We start from the raw sequence: 17349 nt of genomic DNA, 5'->3' as shown, positions 1-17349 counted from the left end.
TGAGGAGTGCAAGACAAAAAGCTTTGACATTTTGTTAAGAATCCACCAAGCAATTAAGTAAAAATAATCAAAAAATAGTTCCAGTGTGCAATTTGAAATTAATCTGTGGAAAAAATTTAATAAAAATAATGTAGCTCTGACAGCAGGAGAGACACTGAGCACCACTTCTGTTTATGTGTTGGGAACCGCAATGCAAGCGAATTTTAAGTGTCTGCCCTGCACATGGGTCCTGCATGCAATCACATGGTGGTTGATCACCTGCCTTCTCATCAGCTTCTGATGCCAGGTTCACAGTAAGACTTAACAAACATTGAGGAAAAGCTAACAAAAATTTAGAACATAATTATGAGTTGAGTGCTCAGACACTATGTGAAATGCATATCGATATGATATTTTTGTTCACTCGCCTAATATGTACATTGTGTATATTTGTTAGAATGCATTATTTCAGTATGAACTGTTACACTTTGGCAGTCATTGCTGAATGAAGGGGACTGACTGACATCTTAATTGTGTAGGCATCATTGTGGTTGTGTGTTAGAGGTCAGTCTTTATTGGACAGTAATGTGGCATGATTTGTATTCTCAAGGCAATGCAACGTGCCTAAATAGTCAACAGCTGCAGCCCTTCCAATAATTGAAATGACAAAGGTACTGACTGAGGTCACAGGCAAGCACAAGAAGTGATTTGTTGATTATGCAATTATGGCCTTGATTATGTGGATTAGAAGCAAAGATACAGCCCATTATGCCATATTGGCTTGAGTGACATAACAAAGGCAGTATCCTCAGGGTGGAGCCATCTCTTTTCATCCATGTGAAAATTGTCCCTTTCACCTTGGTGCTCTGGGAGGTAGAGCTGTCGTACAGTGAGGAATTTCTCGATCAAGGTTGGTAGATGTAGGTACAATCAGGAAAAACAAAGTTATTTATTTTATAAGGTTCTGAAGTGGGTAATGTCATGTGACATTATCTCCACCAATGCAACTGATGTTACATATAACCTGTAGTTCTTACTCTAGCTTCTGGAAGGAGCAAATTTACCTGCATAAGCTTCTAAGGTCCTTGTTGTTATATCTGACCGAATTTTGGAACACTTTCTTGTGAACATGCTATAAATCTTGATATCAAAGAACGGTATCTCTTCTGCACATATTGTACAGTGTAGCTTCTGATCATTAGATGAACCAGGAAAAAAAAATGGAAGACAAAGGAGCAAAACTCCTCAAACATCCCCTACCTATTTCCACATTTAGGTAGTGGTGTCAAATACTGCAGGATACCAAGAGTGATTACCTGGGGAAATGGTGCAATTTTCAGTCCTGGGAATGATGGACAGGTATATGTATCAGGTTGAGGTTTTGGATATAGGTTTGCTCGCTGAGCTGAAAGGTTATTTCCAGACGTTTCATTACCCTACTAGGTAACATCTTCAGTGGGCCTCATGCAAAGCAATGCTGAACATTCCTGCTTTCTATTTATATGCTTGGGTTTCTTTGGGTTGGTGATGTCACTTCCTGTGGTGATGTTATTTCCTTTGGTGAAGTCACCCCCTGTTCCTTTTTTCAGGGGGTGGTAGATGGGGTCTAACTCGATGTGTTTGTTGATAGACTTCCGATTCTTGCTTCTTGGAATTCTCATGTGTGTCTTTGTTTGGCTTGTCCTAGGATGGATGTGTAGTCCCAATCGAAGTGGTGTCCTTCCTCATCCATATGTGATGATACTAGTGAGAGAAGGTTATGACTTTTTGTGGCTAGTTGGTGTTCATGTATCCTGGTGGCTAGTTTTCTGTCTGTTTGTCCAATGTAGTGTTTGTTACAGTCCTTGCACGGTATTTTGTAAATGATGTTAGTTTTGCTCATTGTCTGTATAGGGTCTTTCAAGTTCATTGGCTGCTGTTTTAGTGGGTTGGTGGGCTACCATGATGCCAAGGGGTCTGAGTAGTCTGGCAGTCATTTTCGAGATGTCTTTGATGTAGGGAAGAGTGGTAGGGTTTCTGGACATGTTTTGTTTGCTTGTTTGGGTTTGTTGCTGAGAAATAGGCAGACTGTGTTCATTGGGTACCCATTCTTTTTGAATACATGGTATAGGTGATTTTCCTCTGCTCAGCGTAGTTCCTCTGTGCTGCAGTGTGTGTTGGCTCATTGAAATAATGTTCTGATGCAGCTTCATTTGTGGGTGTTGGGGTTATTGCTTCTGTAGTTCAATATTTGGTCCGAATGTGTTGTTTTTCTGTAGACCCTGGTTTGAAGTTCCTCATTGGCTGTTTGCTCTACTGTGACATCTACTGTGACAGTTTGTTGTTGTTTTCCTCCTCTTTAGTGAATTTTATGCCAGTGAGAGTATTATTGATGGTCTTGAAGGTTTCCTCTAACTTGTTTCATTTAGTGATGACAAATGTGTCATCCACATAGCGGACCCAGAGTTTGGGTTGGATGGTTGGCAGAGTTGTTTGTTCGATTCTCTGCATTAATGCCTCTGCTAAGAACCCTGATATCAGAGATCCCACGGGTGTTCCATTGGTTTGTCTGTAGGTTTTGGTGTTGAAGGTGAAGTGGGTGGTAAGGCATAGGTCCACTAGCTTGATGATATTCTCCTTGTTGATGAAGTTAGTGGTGTTTAGTGTATGTGTCTTTAGGTCTTCTAATAGTGTAGTCAGTGTTTCCTTGGTCAGGTTAATGTTGATTGAAGTAAACAGAGCTGTTACATCAAAGGAGACCATTATTTCATCCTCTTCTATCTTAGTGTCTTTAATGGTCTTCATGAATTCTTGGGTGGAGTGGATGGAGTGGCGTGAGCCTTCTATTACGTGTTTTAGTCTTTCGTGTAGTTCCTTGGCCAATCTGTAAGTTGGTGTTCCAGGTAGCGAGACTATGGTGTGAGGGGGGCTCCTAGTTTGTGAATTTTGGGTAATCCATAGAAGTGTGGTATGTTGGATCCATCTGGTTTCATTTTTTGGAAGTCGGTCCAGATTTCTGAAGTTTTTTGAATGAAGATGTTACCCACTGAAGATGTTACCTAATAAGGTAACAAAACGTCTGGAAATGAACCTTCCAGCTCAGCGAGCAAACCTACATCCAATATGTTTCACTTGTGTTCCAAATAATTGCAGGTGAGGTTGTTTCTGACATCTCTGGCAGGTCTCCCTATAGCTTTTGACTCTTGGAGAGCTGACAAGAGATCTCTGTTTTCTGCCTCATAAGGTTCTTATCATTCTCATCTGAGTGATTAACAACTCCTTTATGTCCTGGATTGATCATTCTTTCCCCCTATGCAATGCCACATTGTGAAAGATGAAAATCCTGCACACCCTCTGTGGTGTCTATTGTAAAGCCTCACCAGTGGTGCTTAGATCTGCTCATAGAACTGCAAGTGAGGTCTAACCAGGGTTTTGTACACTCCAGCGTAACTTCTGCAACCTTGTACTCCATTCCTCTAGATATCAAGGCAAATATTCCATTTGCTTTCTTGATTATCTTCTGAGCTTTCTTGTGACATTTTAAACATCTATGTACCTGAAACCACAACTCTCTTTGGACATCCATTGTACTTAACTTCATGCCATCTAGAAAGTTCCCAGATCTATCCTTTCTCAGTCGAAAACACATAACCTCATACTTGCTTATAATTCCATTGGCCATGGTTTTGCCCATTCACTCAGCCCATCAGTATCCCTCGGTAATTTCATGTTATCATCTACCACGTATGTAACTTTTCATGCCATTATATAGTTTTTAATAAATGATGTGAATAATTGAGGCCCAAACACAGATTCTTATGGGACACCACTGGTCATGTCCTGCCAGTTTGAGTACCTACTCATGATGGAGCAGGAGAATCGATGTTTCGGGCATAAGCCCTTCTTCAGGAATGGAGGAAGAGAGCTTCTTCAAGGAAGGCATCCTTGCAAGAGGATTCGCAGTAGGTTAAAATCAACTAGGAGAAAGTGCGGACTGCAGATGCTGGAGATCAGAGCTGAAAAATGTGTTGCTGGAAAAGCGCAGCAGGTCAGGCAGCATCTGAAGAGCAGAAGAATCGACGTTTTGGGCATAAGCCCTTGTTCAGGAATCAGAGGCAAACATTTGCTACTGGTTGCATGATATAATGATGCCATGGGTTTGTGATCCTGACACAAGCAAAACCAATATTGAAATTAGCTATATCAACTCATGTTGCTAGTTGTGCCCCACCACAGAATGTGATAGATTGGAAAGGACATGAGAACTATTGTCTTATCAATTCTTTGAAGTAATCTCTCTGTATTAAATATGCATAATTCACAATTATACATTTGCAGGGAAAAAGCAAACTTTTTGGACAATCCTATTTGGCTTTTTTGAGTCTTTTTTAAAAAAAGGTAATCTGTTCAAACATGTTATGACACACCTCTGCAGCCGAAAAGACCTGAATCAAGACCTCCTAACCCAGAGGTGGTCACTACCACTTCACCACAAAAATTTGCTATTGATTTTAAATCTTGTACAAATTTTCAACCAACTGTAAAGTTACTTTGAAAAGTAAGTTAAACAAACAAAACTCCAACTGTGGTTTATAGTTGCAACAAATAATTGAAGAAGCTGAAAAATGTGTTGCTGGAAAAGCGCAGCAGGTCAGGCAGCATCCAAGAAGCAGGAGAATCGACGTTTCGGGCATAAGCCCTTCTTTAGGGCATAAGCCCTTCATCGATTCCTGAAGAAGGGCTTATGCCCGAGACATCGATTATCCTGCTCCTTGGATGCTGCCTGACCTGCTGCACTTTTCCAGCAACACATTTTTCAGCTCTGATCTCCAGCATCTGCAGTCCTCACTTTCTCCTACCTACTCATTATCCCTACTTTCTGTCACCTGCCAGGCAACCAATGTCAATAATTTCCCCACAATCCATGGGTTTCTACTTTAGTTAACAGTTTCTTATGTGGACTTTATCAAATGCCTTTTGAAAGTCCACATACACAACATCCATAGACATTCCCCCATCCACTACCTTCATCATCTCTTCAAAAAATTCAATGAGATTTGTCACGCATGACCTATCTGTCATGAATCTATGCTGGCTGTCACTGATTAACTAAAACTTATCATGGTATTTAGTTATCCTCTCCATAATTACAGAGTCCACCAATTTCCCCACCAAAGAAATGAGACTGTAATTTCCTGATTTTCCTCTTTCGCCCTTCTTAAAAAGTAAAGTGACATGTGCAATTTTCCAAACTAGGGGCACAACACCTATATCTATGGAACTCTAAGAAGTTAGAGTGTCTACAATGTCCTCCGCTATTTCCTTAACACTCTTGGATGGAAACCATCAAGTTTCAGGCATTTGTCACTCGCTGGTTTCATTCATTTCCTCATGATCAATGTTTTACTTACGCTAATTTTACTCAATCCCTGTCTTTGATCCACTATTAATTTTCTCAGGTCTTCTGACAAGCCATCCTCCTTTTCTGCTGTAAATACTGAGAAAAAATAATTATTCAGCATGTTAGCCATTTCACCAGAGACATCGACAATATCTCCACTTTCAGTCTTTGGTGGGCTAATTTTGCTCCTTTTACGTAACTATAATATTTCTTCTTATTGATATCCCTGACAAGATTCCTTTCATTACCTTTTTATTAGCTCTTTTAAGCTGCTTTCTGGCCCTTTGCTGCTCTTTATATCATCCCCATTACAAGATATTGCTGTTTTTTGACTTCCTGTAAGGCAGCCTTTTAGTTTGCTATTGTCCCTGATGTCTTTAATAGTCTTAGGCTGTTTTTGCTGTGAATTGGGGTTTTCCTCTCAAGAGTTTAAATTGTTTTTTGTGTTGTGTTAAATGTTTCCTTAAACATTGCCCACTGTTCTTTGGTTGTTTTACCCATTAGCAGTTTTTCCCAGTTTACTGTGGACAGTCTCAGCCTCATATCATTAAAGTTGACCTTAACTAAATCTACAATTCCAGTCAAACCTGAAAGAACTGCGGAAGTTATATATCGGAAACAAACAAATTGTTGGAAAAGCTCAGCAGGTCTGGCAGCATCTGTGAAGAGAAATCAGAGTTAATGTTTCAGGTCTAGTGACCCTTCCTCAGTTAACCCATCTATAATTACAGACTCTATCAATTTCCCCAACACAGATCTTAGGCTAAGTGTTCTCTAATTCCCTGGTTTTCCTCTTTCATCCTGCTGAAGAAGTGGATGGACTCGTGCAATTTTCAAATCCAGAGGGACAACTCCTGAATCTATGGAACTCTGAAAGGTTATGGTTCGCGTGTCAACATTGTCTTCCTCTATTTCCTTTAACACCCTTGTTTGTTTCTAAAATTCTAGACACTGATCTATGCTTTCTCCCATTTCATTTGCCATCCCAACATCGCTGTTTCCCCTAATCATGCTGGAACAATTAACATCACGCTTGACCCAGAACTGGTGACATACCTTTCATCTTTTGCACTCAACTCTTTCACCCTCATCCATGACATTATTGCTGTTATTTGAAGCCTCCCTCCAAAATCCTTTATCTTCTTTCACTTTCACTCAACCCTTCCTAGAAACCATTGACCTGCTCCTCCTGTAGTTGGAGCTTTCTTGCTTTAAATTCAAGATCCCTGCTGTTCTGTTGACTTGTGTGTATGATATATCTGTCTTTCTTGAATGCACATAATGAGAAAACTGCAATGATAGACCTCTTCCTTTACAAAGGGGTAAAAACAATGACTGCAGATGCTGGAAAAGTGAAGGGCTTTTGCCCGAAACGTCGATTTCGAAGCTCCTTGGATGCTGCCTGAACTACTGTGCTCTTCCTTTACATAGCCAACCTCCTTTTGAACACCAGTACATCCAAACATGCCTATTGCCTCACTGTGCTGCTAGTTGAGGACCTGAACACAAGCTCTGCCCTTTTTGCCAGCTCAACCATCACATCACTTGGCAGCCTGAGCTGCACATTCTTCAAACTTTCCTCTCATCCTTTCTGGTGCATGTCTGTCCATCTTCCCCTGGTCCTGTCACCTGTCACAAAAATGTCACCTTAGATCAAAAGATTGAACTCTCATCTACTGCACATCATCTTTTAGCAATTGGGAAAAAGGAGGTATGAGTTTCCATATGGCATTTCTAAATCAGGGACTAAGATAATATAATGTCTATTGTACAAATTTTTCAAAATTATATTTGCAGCACTTGCATCAATGTAACACCTTTCTTTTGCAAATCGGAAAGCATATTAACTAATAAATTGCATTTGAATGTGCAGTGACAATCATTTATGTAAATATTTTTCACTGTATTAGACATAGCCATGGTACAGCAAATTATCTTTGCCTTCTGTTGTATTGTTTTCTAATGACATAGCCAAAATTGTGAGATGTAGTTTCTGTGGTCAATTAAGATCACAACAGGTAACTAGTTAACTCAAATGTTAAATCCATCTTAAAATCAATGGATATTGTAATAAAACCTAATTAATTAAGTCCCTTGTCATTGTCATGACTCTTCAGCTAATTACATTGAGGTATGGTTGGCATATACAGACCAAATTACTTCTTCATTAAAGGATTGTATATTCTGTTCAATGTAAGAATATCAGTGATATAAACCTGAATCTTGCAGAAACAATTAATCCTTTTGTTTTGTCATAAGTGACATAGCACGTGAGCAATTCATTTAAAGTTTAAACATTGGAATCTTAAGAAGAACTGAAGAAGAATTGTAATGATATAAATGTTCTGGAATCGTTAGTTTGTGAACAAAGTTTGTGTACCAAGAAAAATTGTATAATGTTTGTTTTTTCAGGTTACCCAGTTCTACCGAACAACACAAAACCGAGTCTCTCTCGGCGTTCCTTTCAAGGCTGTATGCAACTTCTTCATGTGGATGATCAACTGGTTGACTTACATGCTGTTGAGCAAGGAAAACTGGGGCAGTTCACCAATGTTAACATTGACATGTGTGCTATCATAGACAGGTAATTAAACAATAAGAAACTTTATTTTTCAGCATAAATCATGTGTCAACAATGTAGTCCAGACAAATGTTACGCCAACACAGTGAGCATATATTGTTTTTGAATACAGGCAAATGTTACACCAGCATGGTGAGCATATTTGTTTTGAATGCAGATTGGACAGACTATAAAAAGAATAGAATGACTATAAGATTAATCAAGAGGGAAAAATGAAGTATGAGAGAAAGTTATCAAGAAATATAAAAGGCAAAGTAAGCACTTCCATGGACATTTGAAAAGGAAAAGATAAAACAAAGTGACAACAGGTCCTATAGAAAGTGAGTAAGGGGAATTAACAATGGAAAATAAAGAGTTGGCAAATTAATCGAACAATTATGTTATATTGGTCTATACAATAAGAGGGTGCAGATAACCTCCCAGTAAGTGCTGTAAATCAGTAAATGGAAAAGAGAAAGGAACCTAAGAAAATTACAGTCATCAGGGAGCTGGTCCTGAGTAAATTGTTGAAGCTGCAAGCTGACAATTACTGTGGTTCTGATGGATTTTATTTTGAGGTCTTGAAAGAATACTGAGATAGTTGAAATATTGATTTTAATTTTGCAAAGTTCCCTACATTTGAGGAAGATTCCATTAGATTAGAAAATAGCAAATGAAAACAAAAGAATTGCCGCATCTGGAAACCAGAAACAAAAACAGAAATTGCTGGAAAAAAGCAGGTCTGGCAGTATCCATGGAGAGAAATCAGAGTTAATGTTTCAGAGACCCTTCCTTGGACCTGATGGTAGCTAAGAAAAGTTAGTGTTTATGCTGAAGACAGAATGAAGGAGAGGTTCAGGAGTAAACAATATGTGGAGATAGAGCCCAAAGAGAGACCAGAACAGTTGGACAGACAAAGGAGCAGATGACAGTCAACTTAGGAGAATGAATAGCTGCCAATGGGAATGTCGGTGGCTAGCAATGGGTGTGTGTGATAGTAGACCATGTGATAACAAGACTTGGTATATAGGGGCTGGGATAAGAACGTGGGAGAGGGGGCCTCAAGCCATAAAATTGTTGAACTTGATATTGAGTCCAGAAAGTTGTAGACTTCCCAAGCAGAAAATGAGCTGCTGTTCTTCCAGTTTGCACTGAGCTATTCAAGAGCACTGCAGCAGGCCTGAGACAGAGATGTTGGAAGTGAACAAGGGTGTGTTGAAGTGACAGGAAACTGGAAGTCTTTTTTGCAAACACAGTTGTAGTTGTTTTGCAGTGCTTTCATCCACCCTACACTTCATTTCCCCAATATAGATGAGAACATATTGTGAGCAGCGAATGCAGTAGACTAGATTGAGAAGTGCAGGTGAAGCGCTGCTCCACCTGCAAGGTGTGTCTGGGCCCTTGGGTAGTGAAGAGGGAGGAGGTAAATGGGCAGGTGTTACATCTTCTCCCCCTGCAGGGGAAGGTGCAGTGAGAATGTGGGTGGGTGTTGAAAGTGAAGGAGGAGTGGACCAGGATGTCCCAAAGGGAAAGGTCCTTGTGGAAGGCTGACATGGGAGGGAAGAGGAATATTTGTCTAATGGTGGTAACCCACTGGAGGTGGTGAAAATGGCAGTTAATGATCCTTTGGAGGTGAATGCCAGTGGGATGGTCGGTGAGGACAAGGGGGACTCTAACTCCGTTTTGGGAGGGAAGAGAGGGGCTGAGGGCTGAAGTGCTGGAGATGAACTGAACCCAGCTGAGGACCCTGTCAGCTATGGTGCTGAGGAGTCCTTGGGTTGAGGAAGAAGGTGGACATTTTGGATGCCCCTTGTTGAAGCATCAGGACAGATGCAGCGGAGATTGGAATAGTGTCTTTGCAGAAAGTAGGGTGTGAGAATGTATCGTCAAGGTAACTGTGGAAGTTGGTTGGTTTGTAGTGAATATTGGTGGGCCCAGCCTATCCCCAGAAATGGAAACAGAGACGTTGAGGAAGCGAAGAGAGGAGTCAGAGATGGACCAGGTGAAGGTGAGAGCGGGATGGAAATCGGAAGCGAAATTGATTAACTTTTCCAATTCTGGACAAGAAAGGGAAACAGCACCGATGATATCATCAGTTTAAAGATTTGTTGGAGGGGGGCTGCCGGAGTAGCATTGGTACAAGGAATGTTCCATATACCCTACAAAGAAACAGGCATTACTGGGGCTCAAGCATGTATCCATGGCCACCCCTTTGACGTGAAGAAAGTGAGAGGAGTTTTTAAAAATTTACAGTGAGGATGAGCTCTGCCAAGCGGAGGAGGGTGATGCTGGATGGGATTGTTCAGGCCTTTCTTCCAGCAAAAGGTGGAAATCCCTGAGACCATCCTGATGGGGGATGGACATGTAAAGGGATTGCATGCCCATGATAAAGAGGAGGCAGCTGGAGCCTGCAAAGTGGTATTCTGAAACTGACATGAAGGAATTAGGATTCAAGTGAGAACAAACTGGACAAGGGCAGAAAAAATCGAGTTGAGGTAGGAAGAGATGAGTTGTATGGGGCAGCAGCAAGCAGAAACAATGAGTCTGTCTGGGAAGTCCTGGGTGTGAATTTTGGGAAGAAGGTAGAAATGAGCTGTGTGGGATTGGGGGACTATGAGCCTGGAGGCATTAGGTGGGAAGGGGAGATTACCACAGAGTTGGGGAGATTAATAACAAATGAAACTTTATTATTCGAGAAGTAAAAATTCAGAAAACATGCCAGTGAGCAAAACATCTGTCACTCAAGAGATGTTAGACACTATTATTAAAGATCTTATAGTAAGGCATTTAGAATAGTTGAAGATAATCAGCAGAATCAAAACAATTGTGTGAAAGAAAGATCATGTTTTATCAATTTATTGGAATTCTTTGAGGGAGTAACGTGTGCTGTGCATAAAAGGGAACTGGTGAATGCATTGTACTAGGATTTCCAGAAGGTATTTGATAAAATGCCATGTCAAAGGTTATTGCCGGAAATAAAAGTCTCATAATATGGGGGTAGCATATTGACTATTAGGAAATAAAAGGTAGGCATAAAAGGATCATCTTTAGATTGGCAAGATGTAACAAGTGGTATGCCCAAGGGTCAATGCTAAGACATCAACTCCAAGTTTACAATTTGAATGAAGGGACCAAATGTCATGGATGTTGCTTGATGTGCCAATGACAAACAGAAAAGTAGAAAATTAAGTTATGAGGAAGTCATTAGAAAGCTACAAAAGGATAAACAAAAGATAAGTGAATGGGTGAAGACCTAGCAAATAGATTGTCACTTGAAATGTGAAATTGTCTATTTTGGCAAGAAAAATAAAAAGAGCCATATTATCTAAATGGTGAGAGATTGTGGAGCTCTGAGTTGCAAAGGGATTTGGGCATCTTAGTGTATGAATTGCAAATAGTTAGTACAAAGGTACATCAAGTAATTCGGAAAGAATGTCATTGTTTATCAGAGCAGAGTTAGAACATATTTTCTTTCCCTGTTTATGCTCTCTGATGTGCTGTTTGTTTTGGACATGTGTTTTTTTTTAAATGTCTTTATATGATTCAGTGTAAATTTGTCCAAGGCGTTTGGTATGCTTTCCTTTATTGGTCAGAGCATTGAGTTCAGGAGTTGGGAGGTCATGTTGTGGCTGTACAGGACATTGGTTAGGCCACTATTGAATATTGTGTGCAATTCTGGTCTCCTTCCTATTGGAAGGATATTGTGAAATTTGAAAGGGTTCAGAAAAGATTTACAAGGATGTTTCCAGGATTGGAGGATGTGAGCTCCAGGGAGAGGCTGAATAGGCTGGGACTGTTTTTCCTGGAGTGTTGGAGCTGAGGGGTGACCTTATACGGGCTTATAAAATCATGAGGAGCATGGATAGGATAAATAGACAAGGTCTTTTTCCTGGGGTGGGGGAGTCTAGAACTAGAGGGTATAGGTTTAGGGTGAGAGGGGAAAGGTTTAAGAGACCTAAGGGGCAACCTTTTCATGCAGAGGGTGGTGCATGTATAGAATGAGCTGCCAGAGGAAGTGGTGGAGGCTGGTACAATTACAACATTTGAAAGGCATCTGGATGGTTTTATGAATAGGAAGGGTTTAAAGAGATATGGGCCAAGTGCTGGCAAATGGGATGGGATTAATTTAGGATATGTGGTTGGCATGGACAAGTTGGACTAAAAGGTTTATTTCCATGCTGTACATTTCTATGACTCTATGACTTTATGTTCCTGTTAAGTGTCCTGCATGTTTTAATTACGATGAAGTTGCTCTGGAAATGCATATTTTATTATTAATGCTTTGCAAACAATTATCCCTTCAAATAAAAAGGGGCACACAGCCTCATGTTATTGTGAAATAATCAATACCTTTAAATATAAGTTATACAAATGTGTGTTCCTTAGCATTACGGGCTAAAATAAATCTCTGTAACTGTGGGAATAACATAGCAATGGAAACTGATATTTGTGAAGCGTCCTTATAATGCCTCAAGGTGTTTTATAGCACCAAGCCACAAAATGAGATATTGGGTCAGATGTCTAAGATATATAAGTTTTGAAGAGTATTATGGACCAGGCCAGACCCCCTCAAAACATTTCAAGAAGGAAGCCCAGACTCTAACTTTTCTAGTTGTTTTAAGTCGGTGTGGAGTGGATATCCCAGGAATGATGCAGCTGGTCAAAACTCCTCAGTTTTAAAGAAAAAACAGAATTTATTGACACAGTACGGAATGAAAAGAGAACAGAGTACAGAATAACTTAAACTATCCGAAAACCCAACAGACTATCCAAGCTTAATGATGTTGTTCTAGTTGCCTGCAACAGTTCCCATAAACACCCCCTTGGAGAAAAGGTAATATCATACTTAGGTTCTGCCAGGAGGGAGAGAGAGATGGAAGAGATTTAGCATGAAACCTCCCCCTTCATTGCAGAAGTGTTTTTTTTTTAAATTAATATCTTCTTCAAGTCGATAAACCCAGATATCTGGGAATCCATAACTTTGTGACCCCTGTTCAAAAAAACAAGGACAACATAACCTTGGTAAAGCAGCAATATCATCACAAGAGTGACTTATAGAAAAGTGTAGAAGAGAGACAGGGTGGTGTTGGGAGAATATTCCAGAGCTTAGGGCTCAGACAGCTCAAGAAAAAAAGACAGGTGACTGTGGTTGATAGTTGCTAGTTAAGACAGAGGATTCTAGTTTTGGATGATCTAATATTTGTGAATGTTAGTGTGTGTGAGACCAGCAAAGACTGAATTAGAATAGTCAAATCTGGAATTCAGAGAAGAGCTTTTCCCATAGTCAAAACCAAACAGAGGCAGAATTGTGTCTTCTGTTCAAATATTGAAGTTTGTTTCAATACAGGGAAAACAAAATATTTCTGCTCTTAAATACTTAATAATTTGTGAGTAGAAAACTTAGATGTTTGATCCAAAACTAGTCAGCAGGCAATCATATAATATCTGAATTATTCATTGGTAGCTCAATACAATTTCCCTAGGTTTTCATCTCTGCTTGTACACTGCTGCCATGCTATCACATAGAAAAATGTGTGCTAACAATGATATCATACAACTAATAAATAAAACACTGAGCTTTTTGTAACAAGACTGATTAGAGTCCAGCATGAAATCTCCCAAATGGTTATACTGGTAGAATAATTAAAAACAGTTCAAGGAATTTACGTCCACTTTTCTAAAGCTTTCAAAGTAAGTACGAACAAAATATTAGCAGTCCATGTTTATGATTGGCAAGAAATATAGTAATGCAGAACAGAAACTAAAGAAACTGTGATTCCAAACATTATTATTTTGGTCCTTGCAGTTCAGACACTTTTGACATTTAATCTATGCATTTAAACATATTTGGTGGTGAATGTTTTCTCTAAATGCTGATTATTCTGCACTGATAATTCTCTTCTTGGCACAGAAATGTAATGGTGCACCGATTTCAGATGGTTAATGTAAAATTTATACATCTCAAACTCAGTTGTTTATTTTATCAGACAGCAGCAGACCTATTAACATCCATGCTCCCATACTTTAATTAGCCTTTAACTAAGATTCTCTCATGTACAGGGCTCTTGTATATCATTAAATGTCTCAAAGCAGCCAAAACAGTCAAAAAGTAAAAGACATTTTAACATACAAACATTTGAATAAAGAGTATTCAGTTCCTTGAACCTGCTTGATCATTCATGGCTACTTGATCACAGCCTCAAATTTACATTCCCATGTAACCCCAAAAACCTTTCAAGCATTGTTTCTTTAATAGGTTTGAGCGATGTAGGTGTTGCTGGCTAGATCAGCATTTACTGTTCATTTGCAGTTGCCCTCGAGATAGTGATAGCAAGCTGACATCTTGAATCCCTGCAAGTTATAAAGAGGCTGGACTTGGGCAGGGAAACGGTAAATGAAAGTTAATTCGGACAATGTGAGGTTGGAAGGTCAAAGCAGGATGGAAGTATACAGTAAATAGCAGAACCCCTATAGGCATTAAATATACCCGTCTTCCTGAATGCATACAGATCCACAGTTCTCTGAAAGTGGCAATGTAAGTGGATAAGGTGATCAAGAAGACATATGGCATGTTTGTCTTCATTGGTCGGATCATAGAGCATAAAAAATCGGCAATTCATGTTGCAGGTGTACAGAGTTTTAGTGAGTCCACATTTGGAATATTACATTCTGTTTGCCACACTAGCAAAAGCTTATGGCTGCTTTGGAAAGGGAATATACAAGATTTACCAGCATGTTGTCTGGCTTGGAAGGAGGCTGGAAAAACTCAATTTGTTTTCACTTGAATGACAGAGGCTGAGGGGCAACTTGATAGAAGTTTACAAAATTATGAGAGGCATAGATAGAATGGATAATTAGAGTCTTTTCCCCAGGGTAGGTTTAGGATAAAAAGGGGAAAGTTTAATCAAGAATATGAAAGGTAAGTTTTTTTTACACAAAATGTGGTAAGTGTGTGGAATGCACTTGCAGGGGAGGTGGTAAAACAAATGCAATAGCTACATTGAAGAGGCATCTTGACAGGTACATGAACAGGCAGGGAATAGAAAAATATGGACCACATAGAAGCAAAAGTTTTTTGCATCTGTCTTGGTGCAGTCTTGGTGAGGTGAAAGGCCTGTTCCTACTCCTGTGCTATGCTATTCTTTGTTCTTTGCACTTGAGGTGTCAGAGTGTCATGGTGCTGTCAAGAAGGGAGTTCTAGGATTTTTACCCAGTGACAGGGAAGGAATGATCCCAAGTCAAGATGGTCTGCGACTTGGAGGGAAACCTATATGTGGTGGTATTCTCATTCATCTGCTGCTTTTCTCCTTCTAGACTATAGGGATTATGAATTTGGAAAGTGCTTTCCCAGGTGCCTTGCATCCCAAATATCTATTTGCCGCTACCATGGAAGCATTCAATAATTCTGCTGCTGTGGCATTTTCAGGAAAACTGTTCTGAAGACAAATGGTCATTCATGAGAAACTATTCAGCTTCATCTTTGTTTTAAATGAGTGACCGCTTATTTGTGAATCCTAGCCTTAGATTCTCTCACACAATAAAACATCCTTTCCACAGCTACCCTATCAGGACTCCTCAGGATCTTGCATTTTTCAATCAAGTTACCTCTTACCTTATCTGTATATCTATGAATATACCATTTATATACAATTTATATAAATGATTTGGAGGAAAATGGAGGTGGCTAACTAGTAAATTTGGCTATCTCCCCTGTCTCTGCCCCTCAGAGCTACATACACCTCAATCAGATCTCCCCTCAGCCTCCTGTGCTCTGAGAAAAATAACCCCAGTCAATGAGTTTCTTTTCGTAACTGAATCGCTGCAGGCCAGGCAACATCCTAGTGAATCTCTTCTGCATTGCTCTACTCCAATCATATCATTTCCATGTGTGAACCAGCTGCCCATTACCTTCAGCAAGTGAAAGTGGTATTTCCCATTCCAAGTAGCCCAACAAGTGCATCAACTATCTCAATAGCCACTTCTTTTAAAACCCTAGGATGAAGTGCATCAAAACACAGGGAATTGTCAGCCAACAACTCCAACGATTTCGTCAGTACCATTTTCTGGGTGATTGTAATTTTGCTGAGTTCCTCTGTCTATTCTGGTTCCTGATATAAATCTGCTCCTGGGATGTTAATGAATACACTATAAAGTGAAGTCTAATGCAAAATACCTGTCTAATTCATCTACTTTGTTGCAACTTATGTGATGATATTTTGGCTTGATGGGGTGTATTTTATTCTTTCTTTTAATGAAGATAAATAGAGACAGAGGTGACGAGTGGTATGCTCAAACCTATTGAACAATTTGCGAGGCCTTGGGATTTTGTTTAAGATGGAACAATAAAAACAGTCTAAATGGGTAGGGTCAAGCTCCCACAGAACCTGGACTTTTAGTTTGAGCTTTCTGCAGTTGCTGGGATCTTGAAGCTGGATGGGAAATTCTTTCTCCTCTATCTGTTGCAGCTTAAAGCTGGGGTTTTCTTCCTGCTGCTAGAACTGTATGTGAGACAATCTGTTTTACTGATTTTGCCTTTGTCAATGGTGTGTTTATTGAATGTTACTACATTGGAACAGTTAATTGATTCTAGTTTATATATACTGTTAAGTATTTTGATAAAGCTACGTTGAACCAATTCTTTTCTTTTTAGTTTGTCTGTATTTTAACTGTAGTGTAAAAATAAAGTGTATTTTGCTTAAAGTTTGACCAATCGAATTGCACTCCGAACACAACGCCTTACACCTTAAAAATAAGACCAAGTTGGGGTCTAGGTTTTCTTCTTAATAAATTTTGAGGGGCTTGGTCTGGTCCCAAACAAATTGAGGCCTCTTAATCTCTTATTCCAGGTTGGGTTTAGGATTATTGGACTGAAAGGCAGTGAGTGATGAGAGTTAGAGTTTTTTATTTCTGGTGTTGCATTCACTTGGTTTCAACAAAGTGTATCTTGTTTAGTAATTGCTCTTTCAGTCACTGAGAGTTTCCTGGGGATGGAAAAAGTCATTTTGGGAGTTTCTTGCAAGTGAGCAAAGCAAAGCTTTTGAAATTGACAGACAAGCTGGAGTTGGGGTTGTCTTTGTGTGAAAAGGGGAGGTAATTGCAGCAATAGCTGGAACTGCCATAAGGATAATTGGAAATAAATAAAATTCACTTGCAAATTAAACAACTTGAACATAAAAATGAAATGAAACAGTTTGAATTACAATTGAAAGCAGAAGAAAAGCAGAAAGAGAGACTAGTTCTAGCAGAAGAAAAAGAAAAGGAAAAAATAGTCCTGGCAGAAGAAAGGGAGAAAGAGAGACTTTTTGAGCTTCGGAGATTGGAACTGAAAACTTAAAGTCAACTTAAAATCATGAAGGTAGAGGCGAAAAGTAAGATGTAGTGATGAGGACAGCGATGGAGAGCAATCCCGTCGTATCAAAAGCCTGGTGGG

General features: G+C 39.6%; 1 protein-coding gene across 1 annotated transcript in view; it reads left to right on the top strand.

Moving 5' to 3' along the window:
- The window catches only part of LOC122550254 (contactin-associated protein-like 2), a 2045475-nt gene that overhangs the window by 1044171 nt on the left and 983955 nt on the right, over positions 1 to 17349 (top strand). The window contains exon 10 of the mRNA XM_087987230.1: positions 7772 to 7943. Within this exon, the coding sequence (XP_087843356.1) occupies positions 7772 to 7943 (172 nt within the window). The remainder of the gene's footprint in view (positions 1 to 7771; positions 7944 to 17349) is intronic.

The sequence above is a fragment of the Chiloscyllium plagiosum genome, unplaced genomic scaffold (genome assembly GCF_037043375.1).
Source record: "Chiloscyllium plagiosum isolate Xiang-an unplaced genomic scaffold, Cpla_swu_hap1 HiC_scaffold_5, whole genome shotgun sequence".
NCBI lineage: Eukaryota > Metazoa > Chordata > Chondrichthyes > Orectolobiformes > Hemiscylliidae > Chiloscyllium > Chiloscyllium plagiosum.
The sequence above is the reverse complement of the archived record's forward strand: the minus strand, read 5'-3'. Positions and strand labels throughout refer to the sequence as shown.